General features: G+C 30.7%; 2 protein-coding genes across 5 annotated transcripts; both read left to right on the top strand.

Moving 5' to 3' along the window:
* The first annotated feature begins 3,533 nt into the window (after window positions 1–3,533).
* Window positions 3,534–5,088, top strand: LOC103488458 (protein BIG GRAIN 1-like E). The gene is made up of 3 exons (XM_008447215.3): window positions 3,534–3,976; window positions 4,069–4,393; window positions 4,495–5,088. The coding sequence occupies exons 1-3, from the start codon at window positions 3,767–3,769 to the stop codon at window positions 4,962–4,964; spliced, it is 1,005 nt and encodes a 334-aa protein (XP_008445437.2). The 5' UTR covers window positions 3,534–3,766; the 3' UTR covers window positions 4,965–5,088.
* Window positions 5,089–11,435: 6,347 nt separating this feature from the next.
* On the top strand, window positions 11,436–14,971 carry LOC103488460 (ubiquinone biosynthesis protein COQ4 homolog, mitochondrial). 4 transcript variants are annotated; one of them, XR_007819449.1, is made up of 5 exons: window positions 11,454–11,674; window positions 12,563–12,769; window positions 13,160–13,672; window positions 13,941–14,037; window positions 14,802–14,971. XR_007819449.1 is itself a non-coding variant. In XM_008447216.3 (4 exons), the coding sequence occupies exons 2-3, from the start codon at window positions 12,587–12,589 to the stop codon at window positions 13,655–13,657; spliced, it is 681 nt and encodes a 226-aa protein (XP_008445438.1). In that variant the 5' UTR covers window positions 11,436–11,674; window positions 12,563–12,586; the 3' UTR covers window positions 13,658–13,672; window positions 13,941–14,185. The 4 variants fall into 4 exon arrangements, 2 of the variants coding, with proteins under 2 accessions (XP_008445438.1, XP_050938083.1); XR_007819448.1 differs by having other exon boundaries at window positions 14,785–14,971; XM_008447216.3 differs by lacking the exon at window positions 14,802–14,971 and having other exon boundaries at window positions 11,436–11,674; window positions 13,941–14,185.
* Window positions 14,972–15,835: the final 864 nt, after the last annotated feature.

Genomic DNA, 15,835 nt, shown 5'->3' with positions numbered 1-15,835 from the left:
TTTTTTCTCTTCTTTTTATACGTCATTTAATCTTTCCATCGTTTTTATTCTTCTTTTTTACCTTGTTTAAATTTGGGTAACAAAATCTAAACTATCGTGTACAAAAAATAGCAGAATCTAAGAGATCGTGTATAAAGAATCTTGAAAAAATTATTTAGATTGGAGTAGCTAAATGTAAACGATCGTATAAAAAAACAATCTAAATAATCATGTAAAAAAGAGTAAACGATCGCGTACAAAAAAATTTAAAAAATCGTTTATTCAAATCTAAATGATCGTGTACCAAAATAAAAATGATTTGTCTACCAAACCTAAACGATCAAATCTAAACAATCATCTAACCAATTTTAAACATAACCAAATTAAACGATCGTGTAACCAAATTAAACGATATAAATAAAAAAACAATTATCAAATTAAATGACCAAATCTAAACAATCGTGTACCAAACAATAGCCCAATCTAAATGATCATATACCAAATATATTAAGGGCACATTGTTAACGGAGCACTTTTGGTATTTCATACGATGGGCCTTTGGATTTTTTCATTTTTCAAAATTGTTGTATACAGTATAAATATTTTGCAACTTTGTTCCGTTTGTAAAAAGACCCATTTCTTATCCACTCAAATTCACTTATTAAAGTTGGAATAAAAGTTGATTCAAACCAAAGCTAGAAAGAAGAAATTCCCACAGCCCAAAATCAAATACGATTACCTAGTTAGAGTTGGATCAAACAAAAATCCCCATTATTCCAATCAACTTCAAACACAATCTTCTGCCAAACAGTGAAACAAAAGGAAAACCAAGAGAAATAACGTTTGAACTTAGTTCGAAAAACATCCTGGAAAACTTAGTTCTTTCAAATTAAACTTATAAACCTTTATAATTAGTCTCCCAATTTAAGACTTTTTTTTTTTTTATTATTAAGGATTCAATTCTTATACATATGCACATTATATTTCTTCAAATTTTGGATTCTCAATTAATGGGTAAGTCTTAAAATAAATCTTATTTGTGAGTCTAAACGAAGAGTTCAATTGATTAAGTTATAAATCTCACACAATGTTATTAAAAGAGAAAGTGTGATGGAAGGTGATATATCATGAATTAAATTATTATTATTATTATTAATTTAGGGGTGTAAACTAATATTTTTCAATAATAATAATAATAACAATCATTTTCATTTATTGATTTTTTTTTTTTGTTGCAAATTGATTTTAATCAAAGTACTTTTACTATTATTGCTTTCCCAGAGGAAAAAGGAGAAGAAAATTCTCTTTAGAAGACTATGATTTATATTTTATAAATTTGCATGGGCCTCTTGAAAATCCACTTCCAAATTAAAGCTTAGCCCAATAAACATAAGAAACATAAAGTACTTTGGGCTTTGAATTTTATTAACAAGGCCCAAAAGAATAATGATATCATTTTAACCAAAGTTTGTAGCAACTTACAATTGAGTGAAACTTACTTCATGAATAATGATGAGAATGTGAAGAGAAAGTGCTAATTTTTATTATAGCTTATGGTCATGACTACACTTCCATGGAAGGCAAAGGCAGGGAAATATAATGTTTTTTTTGGAGTTCAATAACATATGCATACATGTTATGTTGTGTTGTGTGTGGGTAGAGGATTCAAACATTTGACGTCATCATGGTTTAAAAAATATAATGTTTTAATTAACCAAGTTATGATTGGAGTGAGATTTGAAAGTTACGCGATATCCATTTGTGATTGTGTCCATTTGGTATCGAAACCATTGAATTAGTCTCTCACAAGCTCGTGTAATCACGTGAAGAAAAAAAAATCAATCAACCATTTTTTAAGGAATACTTTGCATGCATGGAAAAGTTCTTTAATTTGTACAACTGTATTCTCTAAATCTTTTTTCTAGTGTACATTCAATAAATCTTAAAATTAATTTATAATGTTTTTGAAACATATTCTTACATGAAAACTATTGTTGTCATGTTTAATGGAATTAGATAAATGTTAACTTCAAGCTAACAATTAATACTATGCATTGTTTCGATATTTGAAAGTATATAAGAACTAAAATGAAAAATTTTAAAGTATAGAAGCGACTAAGATATTATTTTTACTCCATTTTAATCAAGCGAATGAAATAGAAAGACGACAAACACTACAAGAGAGCGGGGGATTTCCAACGAACCATTACGTCAAAAGAAGCTAAAACAACGTTGGGATCTCTATTCTTGATATCCTTCACTGCGTCGAGACGCACATCGAAAGAAACACGTTGGGAGATGAATTCCCGACGCATGACCAACACGGCGTCGAAAATACCTCTCCCGACATCGCTAATGTCGATGCATTAATATAACGCGTTGGGAATACCTTTATACCGACGCAATATCAGCATCGACAATATAAGGCGTCGAGAATACCGATAGAACTTTCCCGATGCGTCTCATCCTATTCTCGATGTTACGCTGCGTCTCATCCTATTCCCGATGTTACGCTGCGTCAGACATATCTTTTTTATATGTTTTTTTAAAATATATATATTTTTTTTTAATATATAACCTTCTAAGGATAGAATAACCTTTAATATTGAGATACAGTAAGTAATAAGATTAATATCTCAAAATAATATCTAACAACAATATCTTGGAGTTGATATGGACACATCAATATACACAACACACAATTGTATATATGGTAATAAGAGATAGAGAAGAAGATGGCCAAGGGGCATGTGTGGCAGGGGCACTACTAGCTTAGCTAGGGGGGAAAATCCAAATCCAAATAATAATCCCTAATGAAATTCAAAAGATCAAAGGAATACTAAAAGAGAAAGTGAAATAATTAAATAAGAAATTAAAATAGCCCAAACAAAACCCACTAAAAAGGAGCAACAAAATATTAGTGGGGTCTCACCCTAATTTTATGAGTCAAAAGATGACTTACCAAACAAAAACATGTACACAGCTTTCCTTTTCATTAAAGACATCAAAATCCCCATGCTCTCAACACAACACCACATTTTACCATTGGTTTTCTTTCCCATGTTCCCCCCTTTATCAATTCCCTATATTTCTTTGTTTTGTAGGCCTATTACTATAGCTACCTAGATTTCAACTTTTTTGGGAAAAAATTGTTGTCGTATATATCGGAAACCTTTAACGTTTTAAGTAAACGAGCGAGTATATGTAATTTTTGTATATGCATAATCAATGAGTATGTATTTTTCGTCACGTACAATAGTGACCTACTAGTAAACAAATACTTCTATATATACTATTACACTATATGTATCAACTCTTTTTTGTCACGTACAATGTGTATTATATGTATATATAAGAACCCACAAACCCCACTTAAAAGAAGGGGAGAGTCCCACCAAATAGAATCCAAAGTCTAGCAAAAACCCTCAACAAATTTAAAATCTTTTTGCATCATTATCATTATTATTATTATATGTTCAATTTGACCATTACTTCTTCATGTATAAGGGCAAAGGGAAGGCTGTTCCTTTTCCTCTTCCCCACTTTCAACTATATGCCTCCCAAAGCGCAATTCCCTTTCATTTTCATGTGGGTCTTCCTCTTAATTCCATCTCCCATTATTCTCACACTCTTCAATAACAACAATCCTTTCAATTCCAATATCTCCCAATATCTTCCTTTTACTTCACCCCTTTCTTCCCCCTAAGTTTCTCCATATATATATATATACATATGTATATATTACCTTTTCTAGTACTTTGTTTAGAGGAATAACAAAGCTTTCCCCATGTCTCTCTCAAGCTCAGAAACGATCAATAAGAAGATGTTCCACCATAGGAGAGCTTCAAAGGAACTTGATGTGTTCGAAGCTGCTCGGTATTTCTCCGATTATAACGAAATGTCCGCTTCAACGAGTAGTTTCGGCGCAAAGTTCACTCCGAAAATGAAGAAGAAAGATAAAGGATGGATCAAAGGGAGAATCAGCTTAGACATGCAGGTTTCGTTTCCCTAAGAAAGAAATGACATTTTGGGAGTTCTTCGTTTATATAAATTTGATCATTTTATATATCTATATGTTTTCCAACACAGGTGAAGAACATTCTTAATCTTCCCCAACATTTTCCTCAACATGATTCTTATAGTGTTGAAAAGCAAGTAACAAAGGAAAAAAAGTACAAGCAACCAAGCTCTCCTGGTGGGAGATTGGCAAGCTTTTTGAACTCTCTTTTCAGCCATTCAAGTTCCAAGAAGAAGAAATCGAAACATTTTGCGCAATCCATGGACGAAGACATGGAGGATGACGAAAGTCGAACATCGAAGAGAAGGATTAGCATAAGCCATTTTCGAACTTCGAATGCCACCGCCACAGATGCAAAGTTTATCTATTCTTCCTCTCCAAAAAATAATAATTCAGGTAAACCCAAATCAACCTAACTCTCAAATGTATAATTTATATACAGGGTATGTAAAATATAAATTTAATCATGTATATTCATATTGTTTAACGCAAATTAGGTTTTAGAACACCACCTCCGCACGTTCAAACCCCAACAAAAAGCTACAAGGAGCTATTGTCGTTTTCGAAGTTCAACCGACTCGTAAAATCAGCTGAAGCATTAGAGAAACCTACCATGGATGATAAGAGAATAAGGAAAGATAAAGGGGTTGTGGAGAAACAAAAGATGAAGAAGAATAATTGTTGTTCAGAAAAAGATAGGGTTTGGGTTGAGAAAAATTTAGTAGGTGAAGAAATGAAGAAAAAGTTAAGAAAATTTGATCATGAAATTAATAAGAACAATAATTCTGTTGGTGATCATAATAATCATAATGATGAAGAAGATGATGGTGGAGAAACAGATTCAAGCTCTGATTTGTTTGAGTTGCAAATTTATGATTTGGATTATTACTCCAATGGCTTGCCTGTTTATGAATCTACTGATATTGATAGCATTAAGAGAAGAAATTCTGTCTCTAATGCAGTTTAATTTGTTCAGATTGAAAGAACACGAAGAGACGAAATTATGGTTTTTTTTTTCTTTCTTTTGTTAATTTTGTTTAATTTGTGCAGTTAATGAATTCTTTTTCTTTTTTTCTTCTTCTTTTAATTAATGGGGGTTTTAGACCAAATTATTATATTATCACTTGTGTTTTGTGATAATATTTATGGGGAGTGTGACTATTAGATTGGTTTTAATGATTTGTAATTAAAAAATTTCACTATTTTCAAATGTATTGTCAATCTTAATTTATGATAATGCATTATTATCTATCTTTCACACCAATTTAAGCACAATTTACTGAATAAAACATTAACAAAATTATTATTATTATTATTATTTGAAAGTGAAATGGAGAATAATAATGAGGAAAAGAACGTGTTTTATGGTAAAAAAACAATGATGAAGAAAAGACTTTAAAAGAAAAGTTCATGGAAAAATAGGATAAAATCAAGAATTTACCCTACTATTCATAATTAAAATATATTTGAAAAATTGGAAAAAAAAAATGTATAATTACATGTTTTTTGAAGTGTGGACTATAATCATCTCCCACACAAATGTTCTCTATAAAACCACAAATCTTAGGTTTCTTTTTGGAACATTTTATTTAACTTTTTTTAACTTTAAATTTTGTGGGACATTTCAAATCAAATATCACTCAAAATGTGGGTCTCACCCCTAAATTTAACCAAAGTTATTATATAAACATTTCCACCTATACACAAAAAGCAAATTATGAGATAATTGTCTTGGATAATTAATTAGTCTTTTATAAATTGTGTTTTGGAGACTAAAAATATTAATTTTCTAAAATTAAAGTAGCTCAATTTAATCTTTTTTTTTTTTTTTTTTTTGGAGTAATTATACATATAGTACCATTTTTAATCAAATGTGTTTTTTTTTCCTACATAATTATTGAAATTTGCTCATGAATGATAATGATAATAATAAAATGTAATTTGGTGCAAAAATATATAATTTTCACTCTTTATTTTACTTTTCTTTTTTACCTTAAAACTCAAAATTATTATCAAATAAGACAAGACTTGTGTTATTATTGCACCCAAAAGCATGCTAGCTAGAATCTCATCTTTTTTGCAACAATATTGGTGATATATATATATATATGTGTGTGTGTGTGTATTGAATATTATGACACAGTCACTTTCATGCACCATTGCCATCCCTTTCCATATTTCAAAATAATTTGAAATTTGTCCTAAAAAAAGAACAAAATAATTTGAAATTTGAATTATTGAACATGTGTCTGCTTTCTTTAAAGAAAAAGAATTTTATGAACGAAGATTAGAGTCACCTCTCTTAGTCACTGCATCAATTAAACAAGAGAGAAAAATCCATCTCTTCAAAGCTTAAATACTTTTCATCTTAGCCACACATTGGCAATCAACCAAAAATGGAAAGATATCTAAATATTCAAACTTTTGAATGATATATAGTTGTTGGAATTGATCACTGTTCATCATTGTTTTTTTTTTTTTTCATATAATTTAATAAGCAAAGAGTTTAAGTATTGTAATGAACAAATTTTCCTCTTTAAGTCATATTATTGATATATTTATGGTGAAACTATGACACAAGACACATTAAGTTTAGGAATTCTTTTAGTTGTATTAGAGTATATATGCATTTACACAAGACACATTAAACTACGTACATGGTTCATCTAATTTAGAAGGCTTAGCCTTTGCCTCATTCTAATTGGTTGACCGAGGTCGAGGAGGTCGGTTTAGACTTTTGAACCAAACATAACTATCCCTTTATCAAGGTCCAAATAGGTCGTTGTATGCCTTTGAGGCCGAGTTCGAGGAGGTTAGTATAGACCGTGAACAAAATTATCCTCTTCTCGAGGCCCATTATAAGCCATAGTATGCTTATTCATCAAGTAGGCCAGATCGAGGCCGAGGTCCAAATAGATTGTTACGTTATAGGTTTTGACCCAAACTCCGATCCCATTTCTTTTCCATGTTATGTCAAGTCCTATGGTGAGGATATTTTTTATTTTTTATTAGAAGTTTTCTCGTTTTCTTGATAAGATAATTTGAAATTTCTAAAGTCACTATTTCATTCCTTCAAACAGTTTTAATTTGACTTATAACTCAATCCAAATTCCGAATGCTCATATTTGTTATATAGCTCACTTTATGGCATTTATATATTGATCCAAGTTATATATAGCTTCATGTAATATGATAACTAAATGGTTGTTTTTTTACCAAAGTTTTTTATTATCTTGAAAAGTTGGTGCTTGGTAGAGTATATTTTATTCTTCAATAGAAAGATAAATTTACTAAGAGGCAAACTTTTTATTGGGAATTTTTTTAAAAAAAATATCAATTTATAATATATCTATGCAATCAAACATAGCATATTCCAATTAATATATTAGAAGTTTGAGTCTCTCAACTTCACTATTTGTAATTGGTTCATTATGTCAATAATTTTGTATCTCTCTACTCCATTTTTTCAAAGAACTATATATATACTATATTATTATTTATCATTTCCACAATAATTCTTGCTCTTAACCTTAAACAAAACTAGGTCTTAAAAAATGTAAAAGACATGAAAAGCAAAAGTAATTTGTATACAAAAGAAAATGGGCATATGATTGAAGACAAAAACTAGAAATATGTCAGTGGTCAGTTGATGTGAAAAGAAGTTTAATTAATTAAGGTCCCTTTAGTTGCATATCCCTATATTAAAAGGTGGGAACAATTTAACCTAATTAAGCCTTTTAACAAAGGGAGGGAGAAAAAAAAAGCATATGATTTTAAGGTCCCATTAACATTTTGAAATCTTTAATTAATATTCATACCATTTCTAAGAATTTACCTCATTAAAACTGAGAGCATTCTTATTTAGACCTATTTGATTATTATTTTGTTTCTTTTCTCTTTTTTTTTAAATAATTCTTATAATTCCTTTACAAATTCTCAATTGTAATTTTCATCTTTTCTAAATATATATATATATATATATATATATATATATATATATTAATATTTTAAACTTTTTGCTAAGTTCTAAAATAAAAGACAAAATTTTCAATACAACAAAATCGAACCAAAACATTTGCCCTGGTAAATTGAAATTTTACTATATTTTATAAATATTTTAAATAGTTTTACCATTCGAAATAACCTCTCTTTTAAAAACCTATTACCACTTTCATAATTTGATTAAGAATTAAAAGGTTGAAAACAATTTCAAAAATTGAGACAAACAAGCATAATTTTTAAAAACAATAAATGAAATTATTATCAAAACGAAACTTGAGTTTTTCGATTCTAAAACTAAATCATTGTTTATTATTATTATTTTTTTAAAATATCAAATGTGTCAACAAAAGAAAACCCATTAAAATTTATCAAAACCGAAAGTTTATAGACTTATTAGACTCAAATAATCGGATAGAACAACCCTTGTTTTTTTCAAAAAAAAAAAGAAAAAAAAGTAGAGAACTGAAATTTATAAATTAATGAACATCAAAAGTAAAAAAAAAAAAAAAAAAAAAGATTAAAAAGAAAGAGAGGATGTTGGAATATGGATGTAAAAGGCTAGCTAGGGTTTTGAATTAGCATGGGGGATATGGGAGAGATGAAAAGTCCATATAAATAATAATCATTCACTCCCATTCTTAAAGTGAGTGGAGGGTCCTAAACCAAAAGATGCATCCTCTCTGTGCTTATATACTATATTATTAAATATAATTTTAATTATTTTCCTTCTCCATTCCCCTTCTCGACTAATAATTTTGATCCCTTGAAAATGAAAACGAATAAATTTTAAAAAATAAAAATAAAAATACAAAAACATTTCTAAAATATAAAGTCAAATAAATAAAAAGAAGTAGTTAAAATAAAATGAGTTAATTAGTTGAAATGGAAATGGAAATAGAAATAGAAATAGTAAAAGGGATAATTTGGATGCAAGAGGACAAAATAAATTGTGTTTGTTTAGGACCCAAAAATAAAGGAGGCGAATTGTAGGTGTTATGGGTCCTTGATTTGCGGACAATTAATCCCAACCTTTATTAAAAGCCTTTATTATTATTATTATTATTTATTCAATTCTCCCAATTTCACTAACATACATTTATTTTATTTTGCTCAAAGGAAAAAGAAAGGGATTAAAAGGTGTGTAGCAAAACAACATAAATCATTTTTCTTTCCTTGCGTGTAGATTTCGAGTAAAAGAAGAAGAAAAAAAAAAAAAAAAACATTTGAGGGTCTAGATTAAGACAAACAGAGAAACCGGTTGAAGTTTGCGAGAAGTTATTCTGAACTTTGGTCGAGATGACGATAAAGATAGCAGTATGTTCGATAATTAGGGAATGAATCGTTCTCACATCTATAGTTTAGAAAAAACTCTTGCTACAACCAAAAAATTGGAGGCACTGTGACGTGTCTCATATTGATATCCATATTATTTTTATTGTTTTATGCGTACGTCTTGTTTTGTAGATTTTTTTTTTAAAAAAAGTTCAACACAACAACGTGGGGTTGGACATTCGAATAATCTTTGGTCTTTTAAATATAATGCTATATCTAGGTTAATATGAGAATATATTTGGGAGTTGTTCTCGAATTCTTAATTTTAAATCATTCGAAAAATACATTTTAGTAGTATAAAATTGTATTTAAAAATGTAAAATTAAATATTTAATCGATTTGGAGGAATTAAATGTGTGTTTATAAAAGTAATTTTAATAATTTTAAAATAATCTCTTTTCCAAACACACATGTGAAAAAATGGTTAAGTAAAAACAAACAAATAAAAGAGGAAAGGAAGAAAGTAAGAAAGAAAAAGGATGAAGTTGACCAAATTATAGGGTTTTTTCAAACTTCTCTATAATTAAATTTGTGACCAATATAACGTAGGGTAAGATTTTATTCCATGTCTATAATAATAATATGATAGATATGAATTTTGATGTGTTAATATTCCTTTATAGTGTGTGTGCCATATGTAATAGATCATATATATAAAGAGGAGACAGAGAGTGATATGCTAGAGTTTAGAGGGACACCACATTTCTATACATCATTATTTCTATACTTCCACTCTCAATTAAATTTCAATTTTTATTTACATTGTACGATATTAGATTGATTCTTTAGTGGGTTGGATGAATTACGATATGTTTTATGACATTTTTTTACCATATGTGAGATAAAGAGAATGGGAATCGAACAACAAAAATATTGTGCTAATTAAACTATATTTGTTTAAACTTTGATAAGTAAATTTGGTCGACGGATTGAAGGTCAAACTCTTTTTTTTTTTACAATGATGGTCGAACTAATTAAATTAGTCCCAAATCCTAATAGAATTAGTAAATTTTATATAGAAGCTATGTAAGGAGAATATGGAGTCAAGAGTGAAATAGTGAAAAATAAGAATGTAAGTCAATAAAATATAAAAATGATATTTGTTTTAGTAGTAAGACCAACAAACTCTTTGAGTCAAACAAGGAGTGAAGTTCACAGTTTTTACGATTCTTACTTAAGAACTCCTTGAACTATAGTCTAAAGAAATAATAAAGATAGAACGGAAACTAATAGAGTTATTTTCCACTATTCTCATCCACTGAATTCAACCAAAAGAAAAGAAAGAGAATGATTATATTTTAGTTATTCTGCTTCCATAACATAAGGTCTCCTATTAAAAATGTTTACTTGCGTTTTGTTGTAGGAAAAAAAGTCGATCAATCCAATCCCAACTTAAATTTGGAGGAAGGCCACGAGTTTCATTATGGGCTTGGGCTCATCATAAAAGCCCATACACTGTCCATCAACATACCTCAAACTAGGGGTGTTTAAAACACAATTTGAAAATCGAACCGAAATCGAATGTATGCAGTTCGGTTCGATTTAAGTTTGTGAAGTAGAAGCTTTCATCTCGATGGTATTCGATGTCATTAAAATTCGAGATCTAATAACTAGATCCAATAACTAAAGATACAACAATATTTATGCATTTTGATTTTGATTCTAATATTTATACATAAACGGTTCGATTTTGATTCGGTTTTATTTAAATATAAGCGATTTAGTTTCAATTCGGTTTGACACAGATGAGCGATTCGGTAGATTTTCGAATGAGATTTTTTTTTTGTGATTCGGTGTGGTTTCAGCTTCAAATCGAACCGAATCGAATCAAACAGTGAACACTCCTATCTCAAACTACATCGTTTCATTTCTTTCGACCGCTTTTGCATTCTCATATTTGAATATTGTATATAGCTTTTATCTTCTGTTTGAAATATACATAGGGAAAAAGAACAAAAAAAAAAAAACACTTTCATCCTTTTCAATTTTGAAAATTGCTATGTTTTTGAAGTAAAAAAATCGAGTGGAAAATTTGATCCGAAATCTCTTCTTCTTCTTTTTTTTATACATAAATGTGCAATTAAAAATGGTAAGATATATCAAATGTTATAATGAAGGGGGCATTTACGTCTTTTAAAGAAGAGGGCATTTTTGAAATTACATCTTCTTCTTTCCTTTTAGGGCTGGAAACCGCGAGAGCCTAATCGGAGACCGGATAAAGGCTTCGCCGGCGGTGGTTCTTCGGTGCTGGAGACGGATTCAGCTGGTGGGTTGGGGTGTAACAATTCTTAGATAACGTTTTTCGAGGCTACTTAATCGGATTTCAGAGGCTGAAAAGCGACGGTAAAGTCGCCTTTTTTTATTCTCTCTTATTATAATATCATCGAGTTTGTTTCAATCCGTTGTGTCTCTGTATTTGGTGACTTGATCACGTTTTTTTTCCAATTCAATTCTTTTCATTTTCCAAAATTTAGTTGATTTTTGTTTGGTTGAATATTTTGTGGCCTTTGTTTGGCAGTTCTCAGCTCTGGATTTTGTGCTGGCTTCTGATATCATTAGATATCTTAATTGAACTTTGATTTCCTTCTTGATTTAGGGAAAAATATACTTTTTTTTACTCTTATTACTGATCTGAGAAATCCTGTGTAACTTGCTTAGAACAGATCCATTGGGTACATAATTGGAGTTCTCTTTATAGAACAATCTTTTATGATCATGTTAGTAGTTTTACAAACGTAAATTACGGGTTGTTACGATGTAGCTGATATTCAGGCAGGAGCAGAGTCTCTCTGCAGATGGATTTCCTTTCTTCTGTTTTAATGATGGAGTTCTATTGTTTTTGTCTACCCTTTGTTATGGAGTCTATTGAAATCAAACATCTTTTGGCCTTCTCTTCAGAGTGTGGAGAAGCCAGGTTGCAACTTGGACAACTTCTCTTTGATCATTTGCATATAATGTCCAAGTTTATTGTTGTCAACATTCTCTTGGTCTCTCTATAATCCCAATCATATCAATATGTTACAAAGTTTTCTATCTATTTTGGCATTAAATTTCTTTTGCTTGTTATGTAATTTTAAGATTTTTTGATAAATAGTATAAGGGTAAATGCTTCATAAAGCCTAATTCTTTTAAAGGCTGTTATTTGTCTTTCATCGTTGCAGAATTGCTTAGTTCTTAAAGACAGCATTCTCTGTGTTATAGAACTGAGCTGTGTCCCCCTCCCCCTAACAGGAAAGAAGAAAAGCATTATCGAATATGGTAGGTGGTGTACGTATCCAGCTCAATAAATGGCAGCAAGCAGCAGTTGCACTTGGTTCAGCAGTAGGTGCCTTGCTAGATCCACGGCGAGCAGATCTAATAGCAGCTCTTGGGGAGACAACCGGAAAGCCTGCTTTTGAAAGGGTCCTTGAAAGGATGAAAAGAAGTGCCGAAGGCAGAGTAAGCTTTTACTCAACTTATTTTATGTTTCACATTCTTCATTATTTTTAAATGTATTCACGAGGAATGAAAATGAAGAACGAATATGCTTATGCCAAGAAGCCATCATAAAATTCACTGTCATTTTGGCTTAGTTATTTCCTTCCTTTTATGCCGTGCTAAAGTTATTGCTCATCTGTTGGATGAGTCAACTCTCTTGAATTTCTTCTTCTTCTTCTTTTTTTTTTTTTTGTAATGCATTGGATTCTAGTAAATTGTTCGTCTAAATATGAAACTTGTGCATAACTTAACTGGTTAAGCATATACTCTCGACTAAGAGGTTAGAGGTTTGAATCCCTCACCCCATGTTGTTGAACTCAAAATATGAAACAAAAGAAATTTCTTGTTCAGGCAGTGTTGATTGAGCGACCACGTGTGTTATCATCAGAGGTTGGGCATGCATGGGACCTTCCATCCAACACTTTTGGAGGTGCATATGCTAATTTCATGGGTTCTAGGAACTTTTCCCCAGATGACCGGCCTCCTGTTAGATTCATGGATACTGAGGAACTTGAGTATGTTGCAATGAGAGCTCGTGAGGTTCATGACTTCTGGCACACCCTGTTTGGTCTTCCCACGAACTTGATCGGCGAGTCAGCACTGAAGGTTATTGAATTTGAGCAAATGCACCTTCCAATGTGCATGCTGTCTGTTTTGGGAGGCACAGCAAGATTCAATGAGAAACAGAGAAAATTATTCTTCCAGCATTACTTCCCTTGGTCTATTCGTGCTGGCATGCAATGCACAGATCTCATGTGCATATATTATGAGCGACATTTCCATGAGGATTTGAATGATGTTCGGGCAAAATGGGGAATAATTCCTGCACCTCCATCTACCCAAGTTTAACATTTTGCTTCACAAGTAAGATGGTGTAAAATCATCCAGAATTCACTTTTTTGTTTCCTTTCAAGTTGCTAATCTAGGCCGGTTTGTTATGACTATTCAAGTGCCTGCGTTTTTTCTATTCTTCTTTTTTTTTATCTCTTTTAAATTTAAAAAAAAAAAACTTTTTAAGCACTAGAAAGCCTTTTCGACGAGGCATTTGCATAGTTACCTTTCTACTACTACGTGTTTGAATTGTTTTGGTGTTAAATTTTGACTTACAATAGTTCTGATTGATAATGTATAGGAAATCATGGTGATAAGAGCCTAGCAGGCAGCAGGCTCATCTCCATCCATCTTGATGGCTTCATTCATGGCCGTCGTCTGAATATTCTCCCGATAAGGTATGCAGCTAACAGCCATGTTTAACTTTAGACTATCCGACTTCATAAATTTGCTTAAAAATTTATTCTCTAGGTGTGCCTTATTCCCTGTATTGACCATGTGATCGTGAATGAAAAATAAGGAAGGATATAATTTATTTAGAGTTAAGCTCTGATACTAAAATGGAAAGAAACCCTTTATCATTGTATCTAAGAACCATGTTGAAAAAACTGACTCGAAGGATTCAACTTCAACAAATCCAAAACTAATTTGGTCTTGACTCCTAAAATAGACTAGGTTTTAGATTACTTAGGTGATCAAACAAATCTAGGATCGAACAAAACTTGCCGCTTCCATCAACACTTGATCTTCAAAACACTTCACAAGCAAGATAAATCAATTCAAAACACCAAAAGGTTTCAAGTTTAAAATCCAAAATACTACATTTTAAAATTTGATTTGTTAATACAAACTACATAGCTGTATATAACATCAAAATGAAACTTTAGACATTCTACGAGGCATTTTAAGAACTTTCAATTTTATGATCCTATTTACTCTCATGTAAGTAAATGTAATCTGAAAAGCAAATAAAAAGAGTAAAAACAGAAAACACATTTAATCGACAACATAGACTATTTGTTTTCAAATAGCAATCCTAAAAATTTGTAACTATCCAAGAGTAAGTGAAATTCAATAGAAGTAGCTTTACATCTTTGTTCCTTGAATGAAAGTTTGATGCTTCTTTAATTCCGTTTCAATTCTAGATTTTGACAACATGTAGGGTTCGTTCTTGAAATCTCTCAAGTCATACGGCATGATTGAGATGCCTCTGTTTGTATTAGATTGAGTTATGTTTCTTGATTCTCAATACTGAATGTAAGAACATTTGTAATAATGAGTACTATATAACTAAAGCTTTTTTCTAAAATGAATTATTATTATTTCTTAAAAGTGTACATGTGAAGATATATGTATGTATGCGTATGTGTGATATATGTTATCAAAGAAAATATATTTAAATTACATCGGTACATCCTTCACAAATACTAATGGAACGTTTGAGGCGAAGATTTAGAATAGCTTAGAGATTATAATAGTTTGCATTTGAGGTGTGCGTTTAGGGCATGCATTAAGGAAAAGGGGGAATTAGTGTTATCTTACGTCGAAATTCTTGCTACACACGGTTCCATTCTCTTAATCGAGTGCATCTCGAGACAATTGAAAATTTTGTTTTTCTCGGGGTCAATCTCGGTCGAGATCGATCCCAAGATTCTTCTCAAACTTAAAAACTATTTGAAGAAAATTTCTCGGTCTCTCTTGGAAACATCTCGAGACAACTTTAGCCCAAGATCATACTACATTAGCATATGTTCTTAAGCTCGGGGCTATCTCGAGCTAAGTTTGTCTAGAGATGTTCTTGAGAGAGACTGAAAAAATTTCCTTCAAATAGTTTTTAAATTTGGAAAGAATTTTTGGGCCGATCTTGGTCAAGATTGACCTTGAGAAAAACAAAATTTCCAGTGGTCAGAATGAAACAGCGTGTGGTGGCATTGAGTAAAATAACCCTAATCACTCTTTTGCTTAATTCATGCCCCCAAATGTGGAGTAGACTAAAATAACTCACTCCACTCTCCTAAAATCTCAAACACGTTTAAGTATCATGGAACCTTTTAAATATATAAGAATCAAGATGAGTATGTAATCTTTATGGTCAAGTAATTAATATGAAGGTGAGATTTATTGTTTTTTTTTTCCTTATGAAAATAGACTTATTGTTTACGATTATTTGATTAAATCAATACTTGTAGTATAGGA

Source organism: Cucumis melo, chromosome 3 (genome assembly GCF_025177605.1).
Source record: "Cucumis melo cultivar AY chromosome 3, USDA_Cmelo_AY_1.0, whole genome shotgun sequence".
NCBI classification, from domain to species: domain Eukaryota; kingdom Viridiplantae; phylum Streptophyta; class Magnoliopsida; order Cucurbitales; family Cucurbitaceae; genus Cucumis; species Cucumis melo.
The sequence above is the reverse complement of the archived record's forward strand: the minus strand, read 5'-3'. Positions and strand labels throughout refer to the sequence as shown.

Coding starts and splice junctions, on each gene's coding strand:
- LOC103488458 (XM_008447215.3), top strand. CDS start 3,767: ATGTCTCTCTCAAGCTCAGAAACGATCAATAAGAAGATGTTCCACCAT. Junction 3,977..4,068: donor GAATCAGCTTAGACATGCAG/GTTTCGTTTCCC, acceptor TTTCCAACACAG/GTGAAGAACATTCTTAATCT. Junction 4,394..4,494: donor TCCAAAAAATAATAATTCAG/GTAAACCCAAAT, acceptor AACGCAAATTAG/GTTTTAGAACACCACCTCCG.
- LOC103488460 (XM_008447216.3), top strand. CDS start 12,587: ATGGTAGGTGGTGTACGTATCCAGCTCAATAAATGGCAGCAAGCAGCA. Junction 12,770..13,159: donor AAAGAAGTGCCGAAGGCAGA/GTAAGCTTTTAC, acceptor TTTCTTGTTCAG/GCAGTGTTGATTGAGCGACC.